Consider the following 21,722-nt stretch of genomic DNA (forward strand, 5'->3'; position numbering starts at 1 on the left):
TCTCTGGTGCTAGCTACCGTTTACCTCTACCAGGATGTAGTCTCTGGTGCTAGCTACTGTTTACCTCTACCAGGATGTAGTCTCTGGTGCTAGCTACTGTTTACCTCTACCAGGATGTAGTCTCTGGTGCCAGCTACGGTGTACCTCTACCAGGATGTAGTATCTGGTGCTAGCTACGGTTTACCTCTACCAGGATGTAGACTCTGGTGCTAGCTACGGTTTACCTCTACCAGGATGTAGACTCTGGTGCTAGCTACTGTTTACCAGGATGTAGTCTCTGGTTACCAGGATGTAGTCTCTGGTGCTAGCTACTGTTTACCTCTACCAGGATGTAGTCTCTGGTGCTAGCTACTGTTTACCTCTACCAGGATGTATCTCTGGTGCAGCTACGTTTACCTCTGTAGTCTCTGGTGCCAGCTACTGTTTACCTCTACCAGGATGTAGTCTCTGGTGCCAGCTACGGTTTACCTCTACCAGGATGTAGTCTCTGGTGCCAGCTACGGTTCCTCTACCAGGATGTAGTCTCTGGTGCTAGCTACTGTTTACCAGGATGTAGTCTCTGGTGCTAGCTACTGTTTACCAGGATGTAGTCTCTGGTGCTAGCTACTGTTTACCTCTACCAGGATGTAGTCTCTGGTGCTAGCTACTGTTTACCTCTACCAGGATGTAGTCTCTGGTGCTAGCTACTGTTTACCTCTACCAGGATGTAGTCTCTGGTGCTAGCTACGGTTTACCTCTACCAGGATGTAGTCTCTGGTGCTAGCTACTGTTTACCTCTACCAGGATGTAGTCTCTGGTGCTAGCTACTGTTTACCTCTACCAGGATGTAGTCTCTGGTGCCAGCTACGGTTTACCTCTACCAGGATGTAGTCTCTGGTGCTAGCTACTGTTTACCTCTACCAGGATGTAGTCTCTGGTGCCAGCTACTGTTTACCTCTACCAGGATGTAGTCTCTGGTGCCAGCTACGGTTTACCTCTACCAGGATGTAGTCTCTGGTGCCAGCTACGGTTTACCTCTACCAGGATGTAGTCTCTGGTGCCAGCTACGGTTTACCTCTACCAGGATGTAGTCTCTGGTGCTAGCTACTGTTTACCAGGATGTAGTCTCTGGTGCTAGCTACTGTTTACCTCTACCAGGATGTAGTCTCTGGTGCTAGCTACTGTTTACCTCTACCAGGATGTAGTCTCTGGTGCTAGCTACCGTTTACCTCTACCAGGATGTAGTCTCTGGTGCTAGCTACTGTTTACCTCTACCAGGATGTAGTCTCTGGTGCTAGCTACTGTTTACCTCTACCAGGATGTAGTCTCTGGTGCTAGCTACGGTTTACCTCTACCAGGATGTAGTCTCTGGTGCTAGCTACTGTTTACCTCTACCAGGATGTAGTCTCTGGTGCTAGCTACTGTTTACATCTACCAGGATGTAGTCTCTGGTGCTAGCTACTGTTTACCAGGATGTAGTCTCTGGTGCTAGCTACTGTTTACCTCTACCAGGATGTAGTCTCTGGTGCTAGCTACCGTTTACCTCTACCAGGATGTAGTCTCTGGTGCTAGCTACTGTTTACCAGGATGTAGTCTCTGGTGCTAGCTACTGTTTACCTCTACCAGGATGTAGTCTCTGGTGCTAGCTACCGTTTACCTCTACCAGGATGTAGTCTCTGGTGCTAGCTACCGTTTACCTCTACCAGGATGTAGTCTCTGGTGCTAGCTACTGTTTACCTCTACCAGGATGTAGTCTCTGGTGCCAGCTACGGTTTACCTCTACCAGGATGTAGTCTCTGGTGCTAGCTACGGTTTACCTCTACCAGGATGTAGTCTCTGGTGCTAGCTACGGTTTACCTCTACCAGGATGTAGTCTCTGGTGCTAGCTACTGTTTACCTCTACCAGGATGTAGTCTCTGGTGCTAGCTACTGTTTACCAGGATGTAGTCTCTGGTGCTAGCTACTGTTTACCTCTACCAGGATGTAGTCTCTGGTGCCAGCTACGGTTTACCTCTACCAGGATGTAGTCTCTGGTGCCAGCTACGGTTTTCCTCTACCAGGATGTAGTCTCTGGTGCCAGCTACGGTTTACCTCTACCAGGATGTAGTCTCTGGTGCCAGCTACGGTTTACCTCTACCAGGATGTAGTCTCTGGTGCTAGCTACGGTTTACCTCTACCAGGATGTAGTCTCTGGTGCTAGCTACTGTTTACCAGGATGTAGTCTCTGGTGCTAGCTACTGTTTACCAGGATGTAGTCTCTGGTGCTAGCTACTGTTTACCTCTACCAGGATGTAGTCTCTGGTGCTAGCTACTGTTTACCTCTACCAGGATGTAGTCTCTGGTGCTAGCTACTGTTTACCTCTACCAGGATGTAGTCTCTGGTGCTAGCTACTGTTTACCTCTACCAGGATGTAGTCTCTGGTGCTAGCTACCGTTTACCTCTACCAGGATGTAGTCTCTGGTGCTAGCTACTGTTTACCAGGATGTAGTCTCTGGTGCTAGCTACTGTTTACCTCTACCAGGATGTAGTCTCTGGTGCTAGCTACCGTTTACCTCTACCAGGATGTAGTCTCTGGTGCTAGCTACTGTTTACCTCTACCAGGATGTAGTCTCTGGTGCCAGCTACTGTTTACCTCTACCAGGATGTAGTCTCTGGTGCCAGCTACGGTTTACCTCTACCAGGATGTAGTCTCTGGTGCTAGCTACGGTTTACCTCTACCAGGATGTAGTCTCTGGTGCTAGCTACTGTTTACCTCTACCAGGATGTAGTCTCTGGTGCTAGCTACTGTTTACCTCTACCAGGATGTAGTCTCTGGTGCTAGCTACTGTTTACCTCTACCAGGATGTAGTCTCTGGTGCTAGCTACTGTTTACCTCTACCAGGATGTAGTCTCTGGTGCTAGCTACTGTTTACCTCTACCAGGATGTAGTCTCTGGTGCTAGCTACTGTTTACCTCTACCAGGATGTAGTCTCTGGTGCTAGCTACGGTTTACCTCTACCAGGATGTAGTCTCTGGTGCCAGCTACTGTTTACCTCTACCAGGATGTAGTCTCTGGTGCTAGCTACTGTTTACCTCTACCAGGATGTAGTCTCTGGTGCTAGCTACTGTTTACCAGGATGTAGTCTCTGGTGCTAGCTACTGTTTACCTCTACCAGGATGTAGTCTCTGGTGCTAGCTACTGTTTACCTCTACCAGGATGTAGTCTCTGGTGCTAGCTACTGTTTACCAGGATGTAGTCTCTGGTGCTAGCTACTGTTTACCTCTACCAGGATGTAGTCTCTGGTGCTAGCTACTGTTTACCTCTACCAGGATGTAGTCTCTGGTGCCAGCTACGGTTTACCTCTACCAGGATGTAGTCTCTGGTGCCAGCTACGGTTTACCTCTACCAGGATGTAGTCTCTGGTGCTAGCTACGGTTTACCTCTACCAGGATGTAGTCTCTGGTGCTAGCTACTGTTTACCAGGATGTAGTCTCTGGTGCTAGCTACTGTTTACCAGGATGTAGTCTCTGGTGCTAGCTACTGTTTACCTCTACCAGGATGTAGTCTCTGGTGCTAGCTACTGTTTACCTCTACCAGGATGTAGTCTCTGGTGCTAGCTACTGTTTACCTCTACCAGGATGTAGTCTCTGGTGCCAGCTACTGTTTACCTCTACCAGGATGTAGTCTCTGGTGCCAGCTACGGTTTACCTCTACCAGGATGTAGTCTCTGGTGCCAGCTACTGTTTACCTCTACCAGGATGTAGTCTCTGGTGCTAGCTACGGTTTACCTCTACCAGGATGTAGTCTCTGGTGCTAGCTACGGTTTACCTCTACCAGGATGTAGTCTCTGGTGCTAGCTACGGTTTACCTCTACCAGGATGTAGTCTCTGGTGCTAGCTACTGTTTACCAGGATGTAGTCTCTGGTGCTAGCTACTGTTTACCAGGATGTAGTCTCTGGTGCTAGCTACTGTTTACCTCTACCAGGATGTAGTCTCTGGTGCCAGCTACGGTTTACCTCTACCAGGATGTAGTCTCTGGTGCCAGCTACGGTTTACCTCTACCAGGATGTAGTCTCTGGTGCCAGCTACGGTTTACCTCTACCAGGATGTAGTCTCTGGTGCCAGCTACGGTTTACCTCTACCAGGATGTAGTCTCTGGTGCCAGCTACGGTTTACCTCTACCAGGATGTAGTCTCTGGTGCTAGCTACTGTTTACCAGGATGTAGTCTCTGGTGCTAGCTACTGTTTACCTCTACCAGGATGTAGTCTCTGGTGCTAGCTACTGTTTACCTCTACCAGGATGTAGTCTCTGGTGCCAGCTACTGTTTACCTCTACCAGGATGTAGTCTCTGGTGCCAGCTACGGTTTACCTCTACCAGGATGTAGTCTCTGGTGCCAGCTACTGTTTACCTCTACCAGGATGTAATCTCTGGTGCTAGCTACTGTTTACCTCTACCAGGATGTAGTCTCTGGTGCTAGCTACCGTTTACCTCTACCAGGATGTAGTCTCTGGTGCTAGCTACTGTTTACCAGGATGTAGTCTCTGGTGCTAGCTACTGTTTACCAGGATGTAGTCTCTGGTGCTAGCTGCTGTTTACCAGGATGTAGTCTCATGCCCTAGCTACGGTTTACCTCTACCAGGATGTAGTCTCTGGTGCTAGCTACGGTTTACCTCTACCAGGATGTAGTATCTGGTGCTAGCTACGGTTTACCTCTACCAGGATGTAGTCTCTGGTGCTAGCTACGGTTTACCTCTACCAGGATGTAGACTCTGGTGCTAGCTACTGTTTACCAGGATGTAGTCTCTGGTGCTAGCTACTGTTTACCAGGATGTAGTCTCTGGTGCTAGCTACTGTTTACCTCTACCAGGATGTAGTCTCTGGTGCCAGCTACGGTTTACCTCTACCAGGATGTAGTCTCTGGTGCCAGCTACGGTTTTCCTCTACCAGGATGTAGTCTCTGGTGCCAGCTACGGTTTACATCTACCAGGATGTAGTCTCTGGTGCCAGCTACGGTTTACCTCTACCAGGATGTAGTCTCTGGTGCTAGCTACTGTTTACCTCTACCAGGATGTAGTCTCTGGTGCTAGCTACTGTTTACCAGGATGTAGTCTCTGGTGCTAGCTACTGTTTACCTCTACCAGGATGTAGTCTCTGGTGCTAGCTACTGTTTACCTCTACCAGGATGTAGTCTCTGGTGCCAGCTACGGTTTACCTCTACCAGGATGTAGTCCCTGGTGCCAGCTACTGTTTACCTCTACCAGGATGTAATCTCTGGTGCTAGCTACTGTTTACCTCTACCAGGATGTAATCTCTGGTGCTAGCTACTGTTTACCTCTACCAGGATGTAGTCTCTGGTGCTAGCTACCGTTTACATCTACCAGGATGTAGTCTCTGGTGCTAGCTACTGTTTACCAGGATGTAGTCTCTGGTGCTAGCTACTGTTTACCAGGATGTAGTCTCTGGTGCTAGCTACTGTTTACCAGGATGTAGTCTCTGGTGCTAGCTACTGTTTACCTCTACCAGGATGTAGTCTCTGGTGCTAGCTACCGTTTACCTCTACCAGGATGTAGTCTCTGGTGCTAGCTACCGTTTACCTCTACCAGGATGTAGTCTCTGGTGCTAGCTACTGTTTACCTCTACCAGGATGTAGTCTCTGGTGCTAGCTACTGTTTACCTCTACCAGGATGTAGTCTCTGGTGCCAGCTACGGTGTACCTCTACCAGGATGTAGTATCTGGTGCTAGCTACGGTTTACCTCTACCAGGATGTAGTCTCTGGTGCTAGCTACGGTTTACCTCTACCAGGATGTAGACTCTGGTGCTAGCTACTGTTTACCAGGATGTAGTCTCTGGTGCTAGCTACTGTTTACCAGGATGTAGTCTCTGGTGCTAGCTACTGTTTACCTCTACCAGGATGTAGTCTCTAGTGCCAGCTACGGTTTACCTCTACCAGGATGTAGTCTCTGGTGCCAGCTACGGTTTTCCTCTACCAGGATGTAGTCTCTGGTGCCAGCTACGGTTTACCTCTACCAGGATGTAGTCTCTGGTGCCAGCTACGGTTTACCTCTACCAGGATGTAGTCTCTGGTGCTAGCTACGGTGTTACCTCTACCAGGATGTAGTCTCTGGTGCTAGCTACTGTTTACCTCTACCAGGATGTAGTCTCTGGTGCCAGCTACTGTTTACCTCTACCAGGATGTAGTCTCTGGTGCCAGCTACGGTTTACCTCTACCAGGATGTAGTCTCTGGTGCCAGCTACTGTTTACCTCTACCAGGATGTAGTCTCTGGTGCTAGCTACTGTTTACCTCTACCAGGATGTAGTCTCTGGTGCTAGCTACGGTTTACCTCTACCAGGATGTAGTCTCTGGTGCTAGCTACTGTTTACCTCTACCAGGATGTAGTCTCTGGTGCTAGCTACGGTTTACCTCTACCAGGATGTAGTCTCTGGTGCTAGCTACTGTTTACCTCTACCAGGATGTAGTCTCTGGTGCTAGCTACTGTTTACCTCTACCAGGATGTAGTCTCTGGTGCTAGCTACTGTTTACCTCTACCAGGATGTAGTCTCTGGTGCTAGCTACTGTTTACCTCTACCAGGATGTAATCTCTGGTGCTAGCTACTGTTTACCTCTACCAGGATGTAGTCTCTGGTGCTAGCTACTGTTTACCTCTACCAGGATGTAGTCTCTGGTGCTAGCTACCGTTTACCTCTACCAGGATGTAGTCTCTGGTGCTAGCTACTGTTTACCTCTACCAGGATGTAGTCTCTGGTGCTAGCTACTGTTTACCTCTACCAGGATGTAGTCTCTGGTGCTAGCTACTGTTTACCTCTACCAGGATGTAGTCTCTGGTGCCAGCTACGGTTTACCTCTACCAGGATGTAGTCTCTGGTGCTAGCTACGGTTTACCTCTACCAGGATGTAGTCTCTGGTGCTAGCTACTGTTTACCAGGATGTAGTCTCTGGTGCTAGCTACTGTTTACCAGGATGTAGTCTCTGGTGCCAGCTACTGTTTACCTCTACCAGGATGTAGTCTCTGGTGCTAGCTACTGTTTACCAGGATGTAGTCTCTGGTGCTAGCTACTGTTTACCTCTACCAGGATGTAGTCTCTGGTGCTAGCTACTGTTTACCTCTACCAGGATGTAGTCTCTGGTGCCAGCTACTGTTTACCTCTACCAGGATGTAGTCTCTGGTGCCAGCTACGGTTTACCTCTACCAGGATGTAGTCTCTGGTGCTAGCTACGGTTTACCTCTACCAGGATGTAGTCTCTGGTGCTAGCTACGGTTTACCTCTACCAGGATGTAGTCTCTGGTGCTAGCTACTGTTTACCAGGATGTAGTCTCTGGTGCTAGCTACTGTTTAACAGGATGTAGTCTCTGGTGCTAGCTACTGTTTACCTCTACCAGGATGTAGTCTCTGGTGCTAGCTACGGTTTACCTCTACCAGGATGTAGTCTCTGGTGCTAGCTACTGTTTACCAGGATGTAGTCTCTGGTGCTAGCTACTGTTTACCAGGATGTAGTCTCTGGTGCTAGCTACTGTTTACCAGGATGTAGTCTCTGGTGCTAGCTACTGTTTACCTCTACCAGGATGTAGTCTCTGGTGCTAGCTACCGTTTACCTCTACCAGGATGTAGTCTCTGGTGCCAGCTACTGTTTACCTCTACCAGGATGTAGTCTCTGGTGCCAGCTACGGTTTACCTCTACCAGGATTTAGTCTCTGGTGCCAGCTACTGTTTACCTCTACCAGGATGTAGTCTCTGGTGCTAGCTACGGTTTACCTCTACCAGGATTTAGTCTCTGGTGCTAGCTACTGTTTACCTCTACCAGGATGTAGTCTCTGGTGCTAGCTACCGTTTACATCTACCAGGATGTAGTCTCTGGTGCTAGCTACTGTTTACCAGGATGTAGTCTCTGGTGCTAGCTACCGTTTACCTCTACCAGGATGTAGTCTCTGGTGCCAGCTACTGTTTACCTCTACCAGGATGTAGTCTATGGTGCCAGCTACGGTTTACCTCTACCAGGATTTAGTCTCTGGTGCCAGCTACTGTTTACCTCTAACAGGATGTAGTCTCTGGTGCTAGCTACGGTTTACCTCTACCAGGATGTAGTCTCTGGTGCTAGCTACGGTTTACCTCTACCAGGATGTAATATCTGGTGCTAGCAACGGTTTACCTCGACCAGGATGTAGTCTCTGGTGCTAGCTACGGTTTACCTCTACCAGGATGTAGACTCTGGTGCTAGCTACTGTTTACCAGGATGTAGTCTCTGGTGCTAGCTACTGTTTACCTCTACCAGGATGTAGTCTCTGGTGCCAGCTACGGTTTACCTCTACCAGGATGTAGTCTCTGGTGCCAGCTACGGTTTTCCTCTACCAGGATGTAGTCTCTGGTGCCAGCTACGGTTTACATCTACCAGGATGTAGTCTCTGGTGCCAGCTACGGTTTACCTCTACCAGGATGTAGTCTCTGGTGCCAGCTACGGTTTACCTCTACCAGGATGTAGTCTCTGGTGCTAGCGACTGTTTACCAGGATGTAGTCTCTGGTGCTAGCTACTGTTTACCTCTACCAGGATGTAGTCTCTGGTGCTAGCTACTGTTTACCTCTACCAGGATGTAGTCTCTGGTGCCAGCTACTGTTTACCTCTACCAGGATGTAGTCTCTGGTGCCAGCTACGGTTTACCTCTACCAGGATGTAGTCTCTGGTGCTAGCTACTGTTTACCTCTACCAGGATGTAATCTCTGGTGCTAGCTACTGTTTACCTCTACCAGGATGTAGTCTCTGGTGCTAGCTACTGTTTACTCTACCAGGATGTAGTCTCTGGTGCTAGCTACTGTTTACCAGGATGTAGTCTCTGGTGCTAGCTACTGTTTACCAGGATGTAGTCTCTGGTGCTAGCTACTGTTTACCAGGATGTAGTCTCTGGTGCTAGCTACTGTTTACCAGGATGTAGTCTCTGGTGCTAGCTACTGTTTACCTCTACCAGGATGTAGTCTCTGGTGCTAGCTACCGTTTACATCTACCAGGATGTAGTCTCTGGTGCTAGCTACTGTTTACCAGGATGTAGTCTCTGGTGCTAGCTACCATTTACCTCTAACAGGATGTAGTCTATGGTGCCAGCTACGGTTTACCTCTACCAGGATGTAGTCTCTGGTGCCAGCTACGGTTTACCTCTACCAGGATGTAGTCTCTGGTGCTAGCTACCGTTTACCTCTACCAGGATGTAGTCTCTGGTGCCAGCTACGGTTTACCTCTAGTAGGATGTAGTCTCTGGTTCCAGCTACGGTTTACCTCTACCAGGATGTAGTCTCTGGTGCTAGCTACGGTTTACCTCTACCAGGATGTAGTCTCTGGTGCTAGCTACTGTTTACCAGGATGTAGTCTCTGGTGCTAGCTACTGTTTACCAGGATGTAGTCTCTGGTGCTAGCTACTGTTTACCAGGATGTAGTCTCTGGTGCTAGCTACTGTTTACCAGGATGTAGTCTCTGGTGCTAGCTACTGTTTACCTCTACCAGGATGTAGTCTCTGGTGCTAGCTACTGTTTACCTCTACCAGGATGTAGTCTCTGGTGCTAGCTACCGTTTACCTCTACCAGGATGTAATCTCTGGTGCTAACTACTGTTTAACAGGATGTAGTCTCTGGTGCTAGCTACTGTTTACCTCTACCAGGATGTAGTCTCTGGTGCTAGCTACTGTTTACCTCTACCAGGATGTAGTCTCTGGTGCTAGCTACCGTTTACCTCTACCAGGATGTAATCTCTGGTGCTAACTACTGTTTAACAGGATGTAGTCTCTGGTGCTAGCTACTGTTTACCTCTACCAGGATGTAGTCTCTGGTGCTAGCTACCGTTTACCTCTACCAGGTTGTAGTCTCTGATGCTAGCTACCGTTTACCTCTACCAGGATGTAGTCTCTGGTTTGGAATCTGAATTTAGAGAACTGAACCTGAATGCATCTGAGAAGGTAAATATATACAAACTTTGGTCAACTTCAAATGCTAGTTTGTAAACTTGATAAACAGATAATGAATGCTATTATTATTTACCTATACCTAAATCACTCAGACCAGTCCTGTCCACAGTAAGTGAAGGTGTATGTTATTGATAACCTATACCTAAATCACTCCATAGTCCTGTCCACGGTAAGTGAAGGTGTGTTATTGATAACCTATACCTAAATCACTCCATAGTCCTGTCCACGGTAAGTGAAGGTGTGTTATTGATAACCTATACCTAAATCACTCCATAGACCAGTCCTGTCCACGGTAAGTGAAGGTGTGTTATTGATAACCTATACCTAAATCACTCCATAGACCAGTCCACGGTAAGTGAAGGTGTGTTATTGATAACCTATACCTAAATCACTCCATAGACCAGTCCTGTCCACGGTAAGTCAAGGTGTGTTATTGATAACCTATACCTAAATCCCTCCATAGACCAGTCCTGTCCACCGTAAGTGAAGGTGTGTGTTATTGATAACCTATACCTAAATCACTCCATAGACCAGTCCTGTCCACGGTAAGTGAAGGTGTGTGTTATTGATAACCTATACCTAAATCACTCCATAGACCAGACCTGTCCACGGAAAGTGAAGGTGTGTGTGTGTTCGAACCTGTAACCAGGTAGCAGCACACTCCAGGATGGGGACCCTGCCCACAGCGATTGCCATGGAGACTAGCTTGCCTAGCAACGCCATGCGACTCTCGTCAGCCTGGTTACCTTGGCGACAGAAGAAGAAGAAAAACACAGATTCAATAAAACTTGAACACAAAGATAAAAACACACACAAGACACACACACACACACACTGAAGAGACACACACACACTGAAGAAACACACACACTGAACACACACACAGAGGCCCACTGTGAAGCCCATCTTTTTAAGGAATCCGTGACCAACAGATGCATATCTGTATTCCCAGTCATGTGAAATCTATAGATAAGGGCCTAATGAATGTATTTAAACTGACTAATTCCCTCATGTGAAGGGTAACTGTAAAATCTTTGAGACTGTTGCCTGTTGTGATCAGGATATCTACAGAAATAAGACAGGCTGCCGTTGCCTGTTGTGATCAGGATATCTACAGAAATAAGACAGGCTACTGTTGTGATCAGGATATCTACAGAAATAAGACAGGCTGCCGTTGCCTGTTGTGATCAGGATATCTACAGAAATAACACAGGCTACCGTTGTGATCAGGATATCTACAGAAATAACACAGGCTACAGTTGTGATCAGGATATCTACAGAAATAACACAGGCTACCGTTGTGATCAGGATATCTACAGAAATAACACAGGCTATCGTTGTGATCAGGATATCTACAGAAATAACACAGGCTATCGTTGTGATCAGGATATCTACAGAAATAACACAGGGTACCGTTGTGATCAGGATATCTACAGAAATAACACAGGGTACCGTTGTGATCAGGATATCTACAGAAATAACACAGGCTACCGTTGTGATCAGGATATTTACAGAAATAACACAGGCTACCATTGTGATCAGGATATCTACAGAAATAACACAGGCTACCGTTGTGATCAGGATATCTACAAAAATAAGACAGGCTACTGTTTGTTTAATAGCCGACTGAATCTGTGAGCACCAAGCCTCACGCAACAACTTCACAAATTCAGCTGTTTTTAATATCTTTGCTGTAATAAAAGGCTTTACACGTTTCTGGTGGTTAAACCAGCCTCCGTATTATTTATTCATGATTATTATAATTTTGTTAAGGGGATAGGTCAGCTTTAATATTGCAGATAGATTGTTGCTTCCATAAATGTAAATGTCATTTCCAATCCTCCATATATTTTGGGGTTAAATAAATAAAATATACACATACACACTTTTATAATGTACCTTTATTATTCCCCTAACCCCAACCCCTAACCCCTAACCCCACCACCAATTGGAGTAAACTAATAAACAATAACACTTAGGCTTCTACTTCCAGCTGATATATACAGTTGAAATCGGAAGTTTACATCCACTTAGGTTGGAGTCATTAAAACTCATTTTTTTCAACCACTCCACAAATTTCTTGTTAACAAAGTATAGTTTTTGGCAAGTCGGTTAGGACATCTACTTTGTGCATGACACAAGTCATTTCTCCAACAATTGTTTACAGACAGATTATTTCACTGTATCACAATTCCAGTGGGTCAGACGTTTACATACACTAAGTTGCTTTTATACCGTTTGGAAAATTCCAGAAAATGATGTCATGCTTTAGAAGCTTCTGATAGGCTAATTGACATCATTTGAGTCAATTGGAGGTGTACCTGTGGATGTATTTCAAGGCCTACCTTCAAACTCAGTACCTCTTTGCTTGACATCATGGGAAAATCAAAAGAAATCAGCCAAGACCTCAGGAAAAAAATTGTAGACCTCCACAAGTCTGGTTCATCCTTGGGAGCAATTTCCAAACGCCTGAAGGTACCACGTCCATCTGTACAAACAATAGTACGCAAGTATAAACACCATGGGACCACTCTGCCGTCATAGGAAGGAGACGTGTTCTGTCTCCTAGAGATGAACGTACTTTGGTGCGAAAAGTGAAAATCAATCCCAGAACAGCAAAGGACCTTGTGAAGATGCTGGAGGAAACAGGTACAAAAGTATCTATATCCACAGTAAAACGAGTCCTATATCGACATAACCTGAAAGGCCGCTCAGCAAGGAAGAAGCCACTGCTCCAAAACCGCCATAAAAAAGCCAGACTACAGTTTGCAACTGCACATGGGGACAAAGATCGTACTTTTTGGAGAAATGTCCTCTGGTCTGATGAAACAAAAAAATTGAACTGTTTGGCCATAATGACCATCGTTATGTTTGGAGGAAAAAGGGGGAGGCTTGCAAGCCGAAGAACACCATCCCAACCGTGAAGCACGGGGGTGGCAGCATCATGTTGTGGGGGTGCTTTGCTGCAGGAGGGACTGGTGCAATTCACAAAATAGATGGCATCATGAGGAGGAACATTATGTGGATATATTGAAGCAACATCTCAAGACAGTCAGGAAGTTAAAGCTTGGTCGCAAATGGGTCATCCAAATGGACAATGACCCCAAGCATACTTCCAAAGTTGTGGCAAAATGGCTTAAGGACAACAAAGTCAAAGTATTGGAGTGGCCATCAAAAGCCCTGACCTCAATCCTATAGAAAATGTGTGGGCAGAACTGAAAAAGCGTGTGCGAGCAAGGAGGCCTACAAACCTGACTTAGTTACACCAGCTCTGTCAGGAGGAATGGGCCAAAATTCACCCAACTTATTGTAGGAAGCTTGTGGAAGGCTACACGAAACGTTTGACCCAAGTTAAACAATTTAAAGGCAATGCTACCAAATACTAATTGAGTGTATGTAAACTTCTGACCCATTGGGAATGTGATGAAAGAAATAAAAGCTGAAATAAATCATTCCCTCTAATATTATTCTGACATTTCACATTATTAAAATAAAGTGGTGATCCTAACTGACCTAAAACAGGGAATGTTTACTGGGATTAAATGTCTGGAATAGTGATAAACTGAGTTTAAATATATTTGGCTAAGGTGTATTTAAACTTCCGACTTCAACTGTACTAGACACAAACTATTTTACAACAGTTATATTTAGTTTGTTTTATTTCTGATGTCTAACCACCATATATTTATAACTGTGCTATTTCACAACATTTCTGAACCTATATACATTTTACAGACCCCGTATGTTTTACATTTGTTATCTTGTTGTTAGTCCCATCCTTCAGCTCCCGTCAACCCCTCCCATCTCTCTCAACACCATCCAGTCCCATCCTTCAGCACCATCCAGTCCCATCCTTCAGCTCCATCCAGTCCCATCCTTCAGCTCCCCTCAACCCCTCCCATCTGTTTCTCTGAACACCATCCAGTCCCATCCTTCAGCTCCATCCAACCCCTCCCATCTGTCGCTCAACACCATCCAGTCCCATCCTTCAGCTCCATCCAGTCCCATCCTTCAGCTCCCCTCAACCAATCCCATCTGTCTCTCAACACCATCCAGTCCCATCCTTCAGCTCCATCCAACCCCTCCCATCTCTCTCAACACCATCCAGTCCCATCCTTCAGCTCCATCCAGTCCCATCCTTCAGCTCCATTCAACCCCTCCCATCTGTCTCTGAATACCATCCAGTCCCATCCTTCAGCTCCCCTCAAATCTGTCTCTCTGAACACCATCCAGTCCCATCCTTCAGCTCCATCCAGTCCCATCCTTCAGCTCCATCCAACCCCTCCCATCTATCTCTGAACACCATCCATATTGGATTTCTATTTGCCAGATATTACCCAACTGTGCTGCGATGCTTCACAAAAGTTCTGAACCTTTCTATTCTCAGTTTTATTTATAATTAATTTAGTGTTGTTTACACTGTTCCAAATTGTAAAAAAAAAAGTATATTTATAATAACCATAATCATTATAATAAGTAATGTCATTATCATTAGTAGACAGTACAGCAGCCTTGTTTAACCACCATGTCATTATCATTAGTAGACAGTACAGCAGCCTTGTTTAACCACCATGTCATTATCATTAGTAGACAGTACAGCAGCCTTGTATAACCACCATAGAGCTTAGTCTAAATACCGTAACTTACTTAGGCTACTGTATTAATCACTCAGTGGTTCATGTCATCACACAGTATACGACTCACTCATGATGTGAAAGCCTACCCCTAACCCCTAACCCTAAACCCTAACCCCTAAACCCTAACCCCTAAACCCTAACCCCCAACCCTAAATTAAATAAAGCGACCATTAAATAATTAGAGTAAACAACCAATAGGCCTAATCCGTTCCATTTCGTAAAGTGCATCACGAATGAATGTGACCGTTTAGTCTCTGCTGTAATAAAGGATTTACAACAAAAAAACATGACAACAGACTCTCTGGTAGGGCTTATAAATGATTTAGTGTTGTTTACATGGTTCCAAATGGTCAGAGAAATGATGCTGTAATCTGACAGCACCTGTTTGGCCACTGAATATGAACGCAGCTCTTACCTTCTGGATCTCCAGTATTTACATCTGACTTCCCCTTTACCTCCAGATCAAACCATCCCCCTTTACCTCCAGAACAAACCATCCCCCCCTTTCAAAACATCTGACTTCCCCTTTACCTCCAGATCAAACCATCCCCCTGGAGTTAACTGGACGAGACGGGTCTCAACGCCTACAGACTGGAGTTAACTGGACGAGACGGGTCTCAGCAACTACAGACTGGAGTTAACTGGACGAGACGGGTCTCAACAACTACAGGAAGCGTTTGGTTGGAGTCATTGCAGCTAAAGGTGGCCTGATCAACAACTACAGGAGGCATTTGGTTGGAGTCATTGCAGCTAAAGGTGGCCTGATCAACAACTACAGGAAGCTAAAGATTGCACAAACTACTTTAAATATATAATATATATTATAAATGAAATAAGTACGTAATTGTTGTGTTATTTGTTCACTCAGGTTCCTTTGATCTAATATTAAGTTTTGGGAGCAGAGAAGATGAGTTAGGGTTAAAGATCACCTTGTAGAGTGAACAGAGGAGATGAGTTGTGGTTAAAGATCACCTTGAAGAGTGAACAGAGAAGATGAGTTGGGGTTAAAGATCACCTTGTAGAGTGAGCAGAGCAGAGAAGATGAGTTGGGGTTAAAGATCACCTTGTAGTGTGAACAGAGAAGATGAGTTAGGGTTAAAGATCACCTTGTAGAGTGAACAGAGAAGATGAGTTGGGGTTAAAGATCACCTTGTAGAGTGAACAGAGCAGAGAAGATGAGTTGGGGTTAAAGATCACCTTGTAGAGTGAACAGAGCAGAGAAGATGAGTTGGGGTTAAAGATCACCATGTAGAGTGAACAGAGAAGATGAATTGGGGTTAAAGATCACCTTGTAGAGTGAACAGAGAAGATGAGTTGGGGGTTAAAGATCACCTTGTAGAGTGAACAGAGAAGATGAGTTGGGGTTAAAGATCACCTTGTAGAGTGAACAGAGCAGAGAAGATGAGTTGTCTCACAGCGTCTCGACTCTGTTCCTGGAAACAGCTGCACATGATCTCCAACAGCTGCAGTTCCTGTAAGGCACTCATCCTCTCACACACACACACACACACACACACACACACACACACACACACACACACACACACACACACACACACACACACACACACACACACACACACACACACACACACACACACACACACACACACACACACAGTTGTGAAGCCATGGAGACGGGACATAAAGGCAACCTAAAGAGACAACATTGAGAGAGTGTGTGTGGTGTATGTGTGTGTGTGTGTGTGTGTGGTGTATGGTGTGTGTATGGTGTATGGTGTGTGGTGTACATTTATTTTTATTTTTTTTGGTGTGTGTGGTGTGTATGGTGTGTATGGTGTGTGTGGTGTGTGTATGGTATGGTGTGGTGTATGGTGTGTATGTGGTGTATGGTGTTTGGTGTGTGGTGTATGGTGTGTGGTGTGTGTGTGGTGTGTGGTGTGTGTATGGTTTGTGGTGTGTGTGGTGTATGGTGTATGGTATGTGGTGTGTGTGGTGTGTGTGTGGTGTGTGTGTGGTGTATTGGTGTGTGTGTGGTGTATGTGTGGTGTGTGTATGGTGTATGGTGTGTTTGTATGGTGTATGGTGTGTGGTACCCTGTGCAGTATAAACTCCTCCACCAGTTCCAGAGTGGTGGTGTCCACTGAGGGGGAGGGGCTATTCTGAACCTGGCCAGACAGGTAGATGTCCAGATGATACAGCACCTGAAACACATTAATAACCAATAACGGGGCTACCTCCAACTAACCTATAATCATTACAACACAATAGCAGACGGATAAATATCCAGACGTGGTCAGAACCTCTTTAGCGGCGCTCAGCGCATCTCGACGTAGCAACGACTGACGCATGTCACACATCACCAGGTCCCTGAAACACAGACAGTAACACACTGATCACCAGGTCCCTGAAACACACACAGTAACACACTGATCACCAGGTCCCTGAAACACACACACAGTAACACACTGATCACCAGGTCCCTGAAACACACACAGTAACACACTGATCACCAGGTCCCTGAAAGACACACACAGTAACACACTGATCACCAGGTCCCTGAAACAACACAGACAGTAACACACTGATCACCAGGTCCCTGAAACACACACTGATCACCAGGTCCCTGAAACACACACAGTAACACACTGATCACCAGGTCCCTGAAACACACACAGTAACACACTGATCACCAGGTCCCTGAAACACACACAGTAACACACTGATCACCAGGTCCCTGAAACACACACACAGTAACACACTGATCACCAGGTCCCTGAAACAACACAGACAGTAACACACTGATCACCAGGTCCCTGAAACACACACAGTAACACACTGATCACCAGGTCCCTGAAACACACACAGTAACACACTGATCACCAGGTCCCTGAAACACACACACAGTAACACACTGATCACCAGGTCCCTGAAACACACACACAGTAACACACTGATCACCAGGTCCCTGAAACACACACACAGTAACACACTGATCACCAGGTCCCTGAAACACACACAGTAACACACTGATCACCAGGTCCCTGAAACACACACAGTAATACACTCATCATCAGGTCCATTAAACAAGCCAGAATGATCTTACATAGCAAAGCCTAGCATTGATAAACTCAATGGAAAATAATTTTAAAACTTCACTTGCTGCACTTAGCTAGCTAGCTAGTGTATCTGACAGCCATCACTCAGGGGAGCTAGCTAGCGTATCTGACAGCCGTCACTCAGGGGAGCTAGCCAGCGTAGTGTATCTGACAGCCGTCCCCCAGGGGAGCCAGCTAGCTAGTGTATCTGACAGCCGTCACTCAGGGGAGTTAGCCAGCGTAGTGTATCTGACAGCCGTCCCCCAGGGGAGCCAGCTAGCTAGCGTATCTGACAGCCGTCCCCCAGGGGAGCTAGCCAGCGTAGTGTATCTGACAGCCGTCCCCCAGGGGAGCCAGCTAGCTAGTGTATCTGACAGCCGTCACTCAGGGGAGCCAGCTAGCTAGTGTATCTGACAGCCGTCCCCCAGGGGAGTTAGCCAGCGTAGTGTATCTGACAGCCGTCCCCCAGGGGAGCCAGCTAGCTAGTGTATCTGACAGCCGTCCCCCAGGGGAGCCAGCTAGCTAGTGTATCTGACAGCCGTCCCCCAGGGGAGCCAGCTAGCTAGTGTATCTGACAGCCGTCCCCCAGGGGAGCCAGCTAGCTAGTGTATCTGACAGCCGTCCCCCAGGGGAGCCAGCTAGCTAGTGTATCTGACAGCCGTCCCCCAGGGGAGCCAGCTAGCTAGTGTATCTGACAGCCGTCCCCCAGGGGAGCCAGCTAGCTAGTGTATCTGACAGCCGTCCCCCGGGGGAGCTAGCTAGTGTATCTGACAGCCGTCACTCATGGGAGCTAGCTAGCTAGTGTATCTGACAGCCGTCACTCGGGGGAGCTAGCTACCTAGTGTATCTGACAGCCGTCACTCGGGGGAGCTAGCTACCTAGTGTATCTGACAGCCGTCACTCGGGGGAGCTAGCTACCTAGTGTATCTGACAGCCGTCACTCGGGGGAGCTAGCTACCTAGTGTATCTGACAGCCGTCACTCGGGGGAGCTAGCTACCTAGTGTATCTGACAGCCGTCACTCAGGGGAGCTAGCTAGTGTAGTGAACCAGAATCTGGCCTTACAGGAGAAGTTGAACATGGCGATCCTTCCTAATGCCCAGGAAGCAGCCATTCAACTTGTAGTTGACCAGCTATTCAAGCTTAATAATGTGAAGATACGTTCGGTAAGGCACTCATACCACCAAATAATGGAGGTACGTAAAGCAACTAGTCATTACTGCCATCCCAAAAAGGCATACCAACCAATATACAGACTCCCCATGTTATATCCCAAAACTACAATACTCTCTCTGCCTAATAAGCAAACCACAGAAGGAGGCTAACGGTTCCTAACGTTAGCTAACGTTAGCTAGCTGCTTAACGGGCAAACCACGGAAAGAGGCTAGTTATGCTCGGTTTGTTTGTATCCCAGAAGCTAATGTTGCTGTTGATTGCTATATTACAACGTAACAAGGGTATGTGTAACTACACGAGTTACGCAGTTAATATATAAACGCTTTCTTACCCTGAAAGAGAGATATTTGAAACCAACAGGGCGCCTACCCCGCTGTTTACACTTTCAACTACGGAAGCCCAGGAAGTACAATCAGCCCGCGGAGGAGAGGAGAACTGTATCCTGTCTGTCACAACGCGTTTGTTTCTGTTCTTCTTCTTCAATGGTATTTATCGGCATCCAACGTTTTGTTCTGTTCTGATGGGGTTTATCGGCATCCAACATTTGATTATGTTGTGATGGGGTTTATCAGCATCCAACTTTTGTTTATGTTCTGATGGGGTTTATCGGCATCCAACGTTTGGTTCTGTTCTGATGGGGTTTATCGGCATCCAACGTTTGGTTATGTTCTGATGGGGTTTATCGGTATCCAACGTTTGGTTCTGTTCTGATGAGGTTTATCGGTATCCAACGTTTGGTTCTGTTCTGATGGGGTTTATCGGTATCCAACGTTTGGTTCTGTTCTGATGGGGTTTATCGGCATCCAACGTTTGGTTCTGTTCTGATGGGGTTTATCGGTATCCAACGTTTGGTTCTGTTCTGATGAGGTTTATCGGTATCCAACGTTTGGTTCTGTTCTGATGGGGTTTATCGGTATCCAACGTTTGGTTCTGTTCTGATGGGGTTTATCAGCATCCAACGTTTGTTTATGTTCTGATGGGGTTTATCGGTATTCAACGTTTGGTTCTGTTCTGATGAGGTTTATCGGTATCCAACGTTTGGTTCTGTTCTGATGGGGTTTATCGGCATCCAACGTTTGGTTCTGTTCTGATGGGGTTTATCGGTATCCAATGTTTGGTTCTGTTCTGATGGGGTTTATCGGCATCCAACGTTTGGTTCTGTTCTGATGGGGTTTATCGGCATCCAACGTTTGGTTCTGTTCTGATGAGGTTTATTCGGCATCCAACGTTTGGTTCTGATGAGGTTTATCAGCATCCAACGTTTGGTTATGTTAGTTGGTACTGAACCAGAAAACACACAGAGTATGATGACAGATAGTTCTACTTTTAACTGACTTTACCTCTAGTGGAAACTAATAGGCTGCTAGCTGCTTAACCAAATGGATATGTGGGATTATCTAAAATCAATTCAAATTGTATTGGTCCTTACGCAGATGTTGCGTAATATCTAACAATTCACGACAATACACACAAATAGTTTGAGGACAGTTCTCTCCTCCTCTCTATTCCTCTCCTCTCATAGGTGAGAGAATCTTTTGCTAGGAATTAGCTCTCAGTTGAGAGGAATAAGGAGAGGAGATAAATCAAATCAAACTTTATTTGTCACATGCGCCGAATAAAACAAGTGTAGACCTTACTGTGAACTGCTTACTTACAAGCCCTTAACCAACAGTGCAGTTCAATAAGAGTTAAGAAAATACCTACCAAATAAACTAAAGTAAAAAAAATTATAAAAAGTAACACAATAAAATAACAATAACGAGACTATATACAGGGGGTACCGGTACCGAGTCAGTGTGGAGGCTACATACAGGGGGTACCGGTACAGAGTCAGTGTGGAGGCTATATACAGGGGGTACCGGTACAGAGTCAGTGTGGTGGCTATATACAGGTGGTACCGGTTCCAAGTCGATGTGCAGGGCGACAGGTTAGTCGAGAAATTTGTACATGTAGGTAGGGGTGAAGGGACTATGCATAGATAATAAACAGTAGGTAGGGGTGAAGTGACTATGCATAGATAATAAACAGTAGGTAGGGGTGAAGTGACTATGCATAGATAATAAACAGTAGGTAGGGGTGAAGTGACTATGCATAGATAATAAACAGTAGGTAGGGGTGAAGTGACTATGCATAGATAATAAACAGTAGGTAGGGGTGAAGTGACTATGCATAGATAATAAACAGTAGGTAGGGGTGAAGTGACTATGTATAGATAATAAACAGTAGGTAGGGGTGAAGTGACTATGCATAGATAATAAACAGTAGGTAGGGGTGAAGTGACTATGCATAGATAATAAACAGTAGGTAGGGGTGAAGTGACTATGCATAGATAATAAACAGTAGGTAGGGGTGAAGTGACTATGCATAGATAATAAACAGTGAGTAGCAGTGGTGTACAAAACAAATGGAGGGGGGTCAATGTAATAGTCCAGTGGCCATTTGATTAATTGTTCAGCAGTCTTATGGCTTGGGGTTAGAAGCTGTTATAGAGTCTTTTGATACTAGACGTGACGCTCCGGTGCCGCTTGCCGTGCGGTAGCAGAGAAAACAGTCTATGACGTGTGACGAGTCTCTGGCAATTTTATGGGCTTTCCTCTGCCACCGCCTATTATATAGGTCCTGGATTGCAGGAAACTTGGTCCCTGTGATGTACTGGGCCGTACCCACTACCTTCTTTAGAGCCTTACGGTCGGATGCCGAGCAGTTGCCATACCAGGCGATGATGCAACCAGTCAGGATGCTCTTGATGGTGCAGCTGTAGAACTTTTTGATGATCTGGGGACCCATGCCAAATCTTTTCAGTTTCCTGAGGGGGAAAAAGTTTTGTAGTGCCCTCTTCACTACTGTCTTGGTGTGTTTGGACCATGATAGTTTGTTGGTGATGTGGACACCAAGGCACTTGAAGCTCTCAACCTGCTCCA

The 21,722-nt window shown here is 46.3% G+C and overlaps 1 protein-coding gene across 3 annotated transcripts in view; it reads right to left on the reverse strand.

Annotated features, from left to right (window-relative positions):
• Nucleotides 1–19,234, reverse strand: part of ints15 (integrator complex subunit 15) — an 86,950-nt gene extending 67,716 nt beyond the window's left edge. Inside the window, exons 1-5 of one of the 3 annotated variants that reach the window (XM_045695916.2) lie at nt 19,133–19,234; nt 16,832–16,898; nt 16,625–16,732; nt 15,943–16,057; nt 10,570–10,676 (exon numbers count right to left, since the gene is read on the reverse strand). In XM_045695916.2, coding sequence (XP_045551872.1) covers nt 10,570–10,676; nt 15,943–16,057; nt 16,625–16,732; nt 16,832–16,888 — 387 coding nt within the window. In that variant the 5' untranslated portion in view covers nt 16,889–16,898; nt 19,133–19,234. Of the gene's footprint in view, nt 1–10,569; nt 10,677–15,942; nt 16,058–16,624; nt 16,733–16,776; nt 16,899–19,132 lie in introns of all 3 variants that reach the window. The other 2 variants (XM_045695917.2, XM_045695918.2) reach the window with 2 other exon arrangements.
• Nucleotides 19,235–21,722: the final 2,488 nt, after the last annotated feature.

Source organism: Salmo salar, chromosome 15, assembly GCF_965601325.2.
Source record: "Salmo salar chromosome 15, fSalSal1, whole genome shotgun sequence".
Classification (NCBI taxonomy): Eukaryota; Metazoa; Chordata; class Actinopteri; order Salmoniformes; family Salmonidae; genus Salmo; species Salmo salar.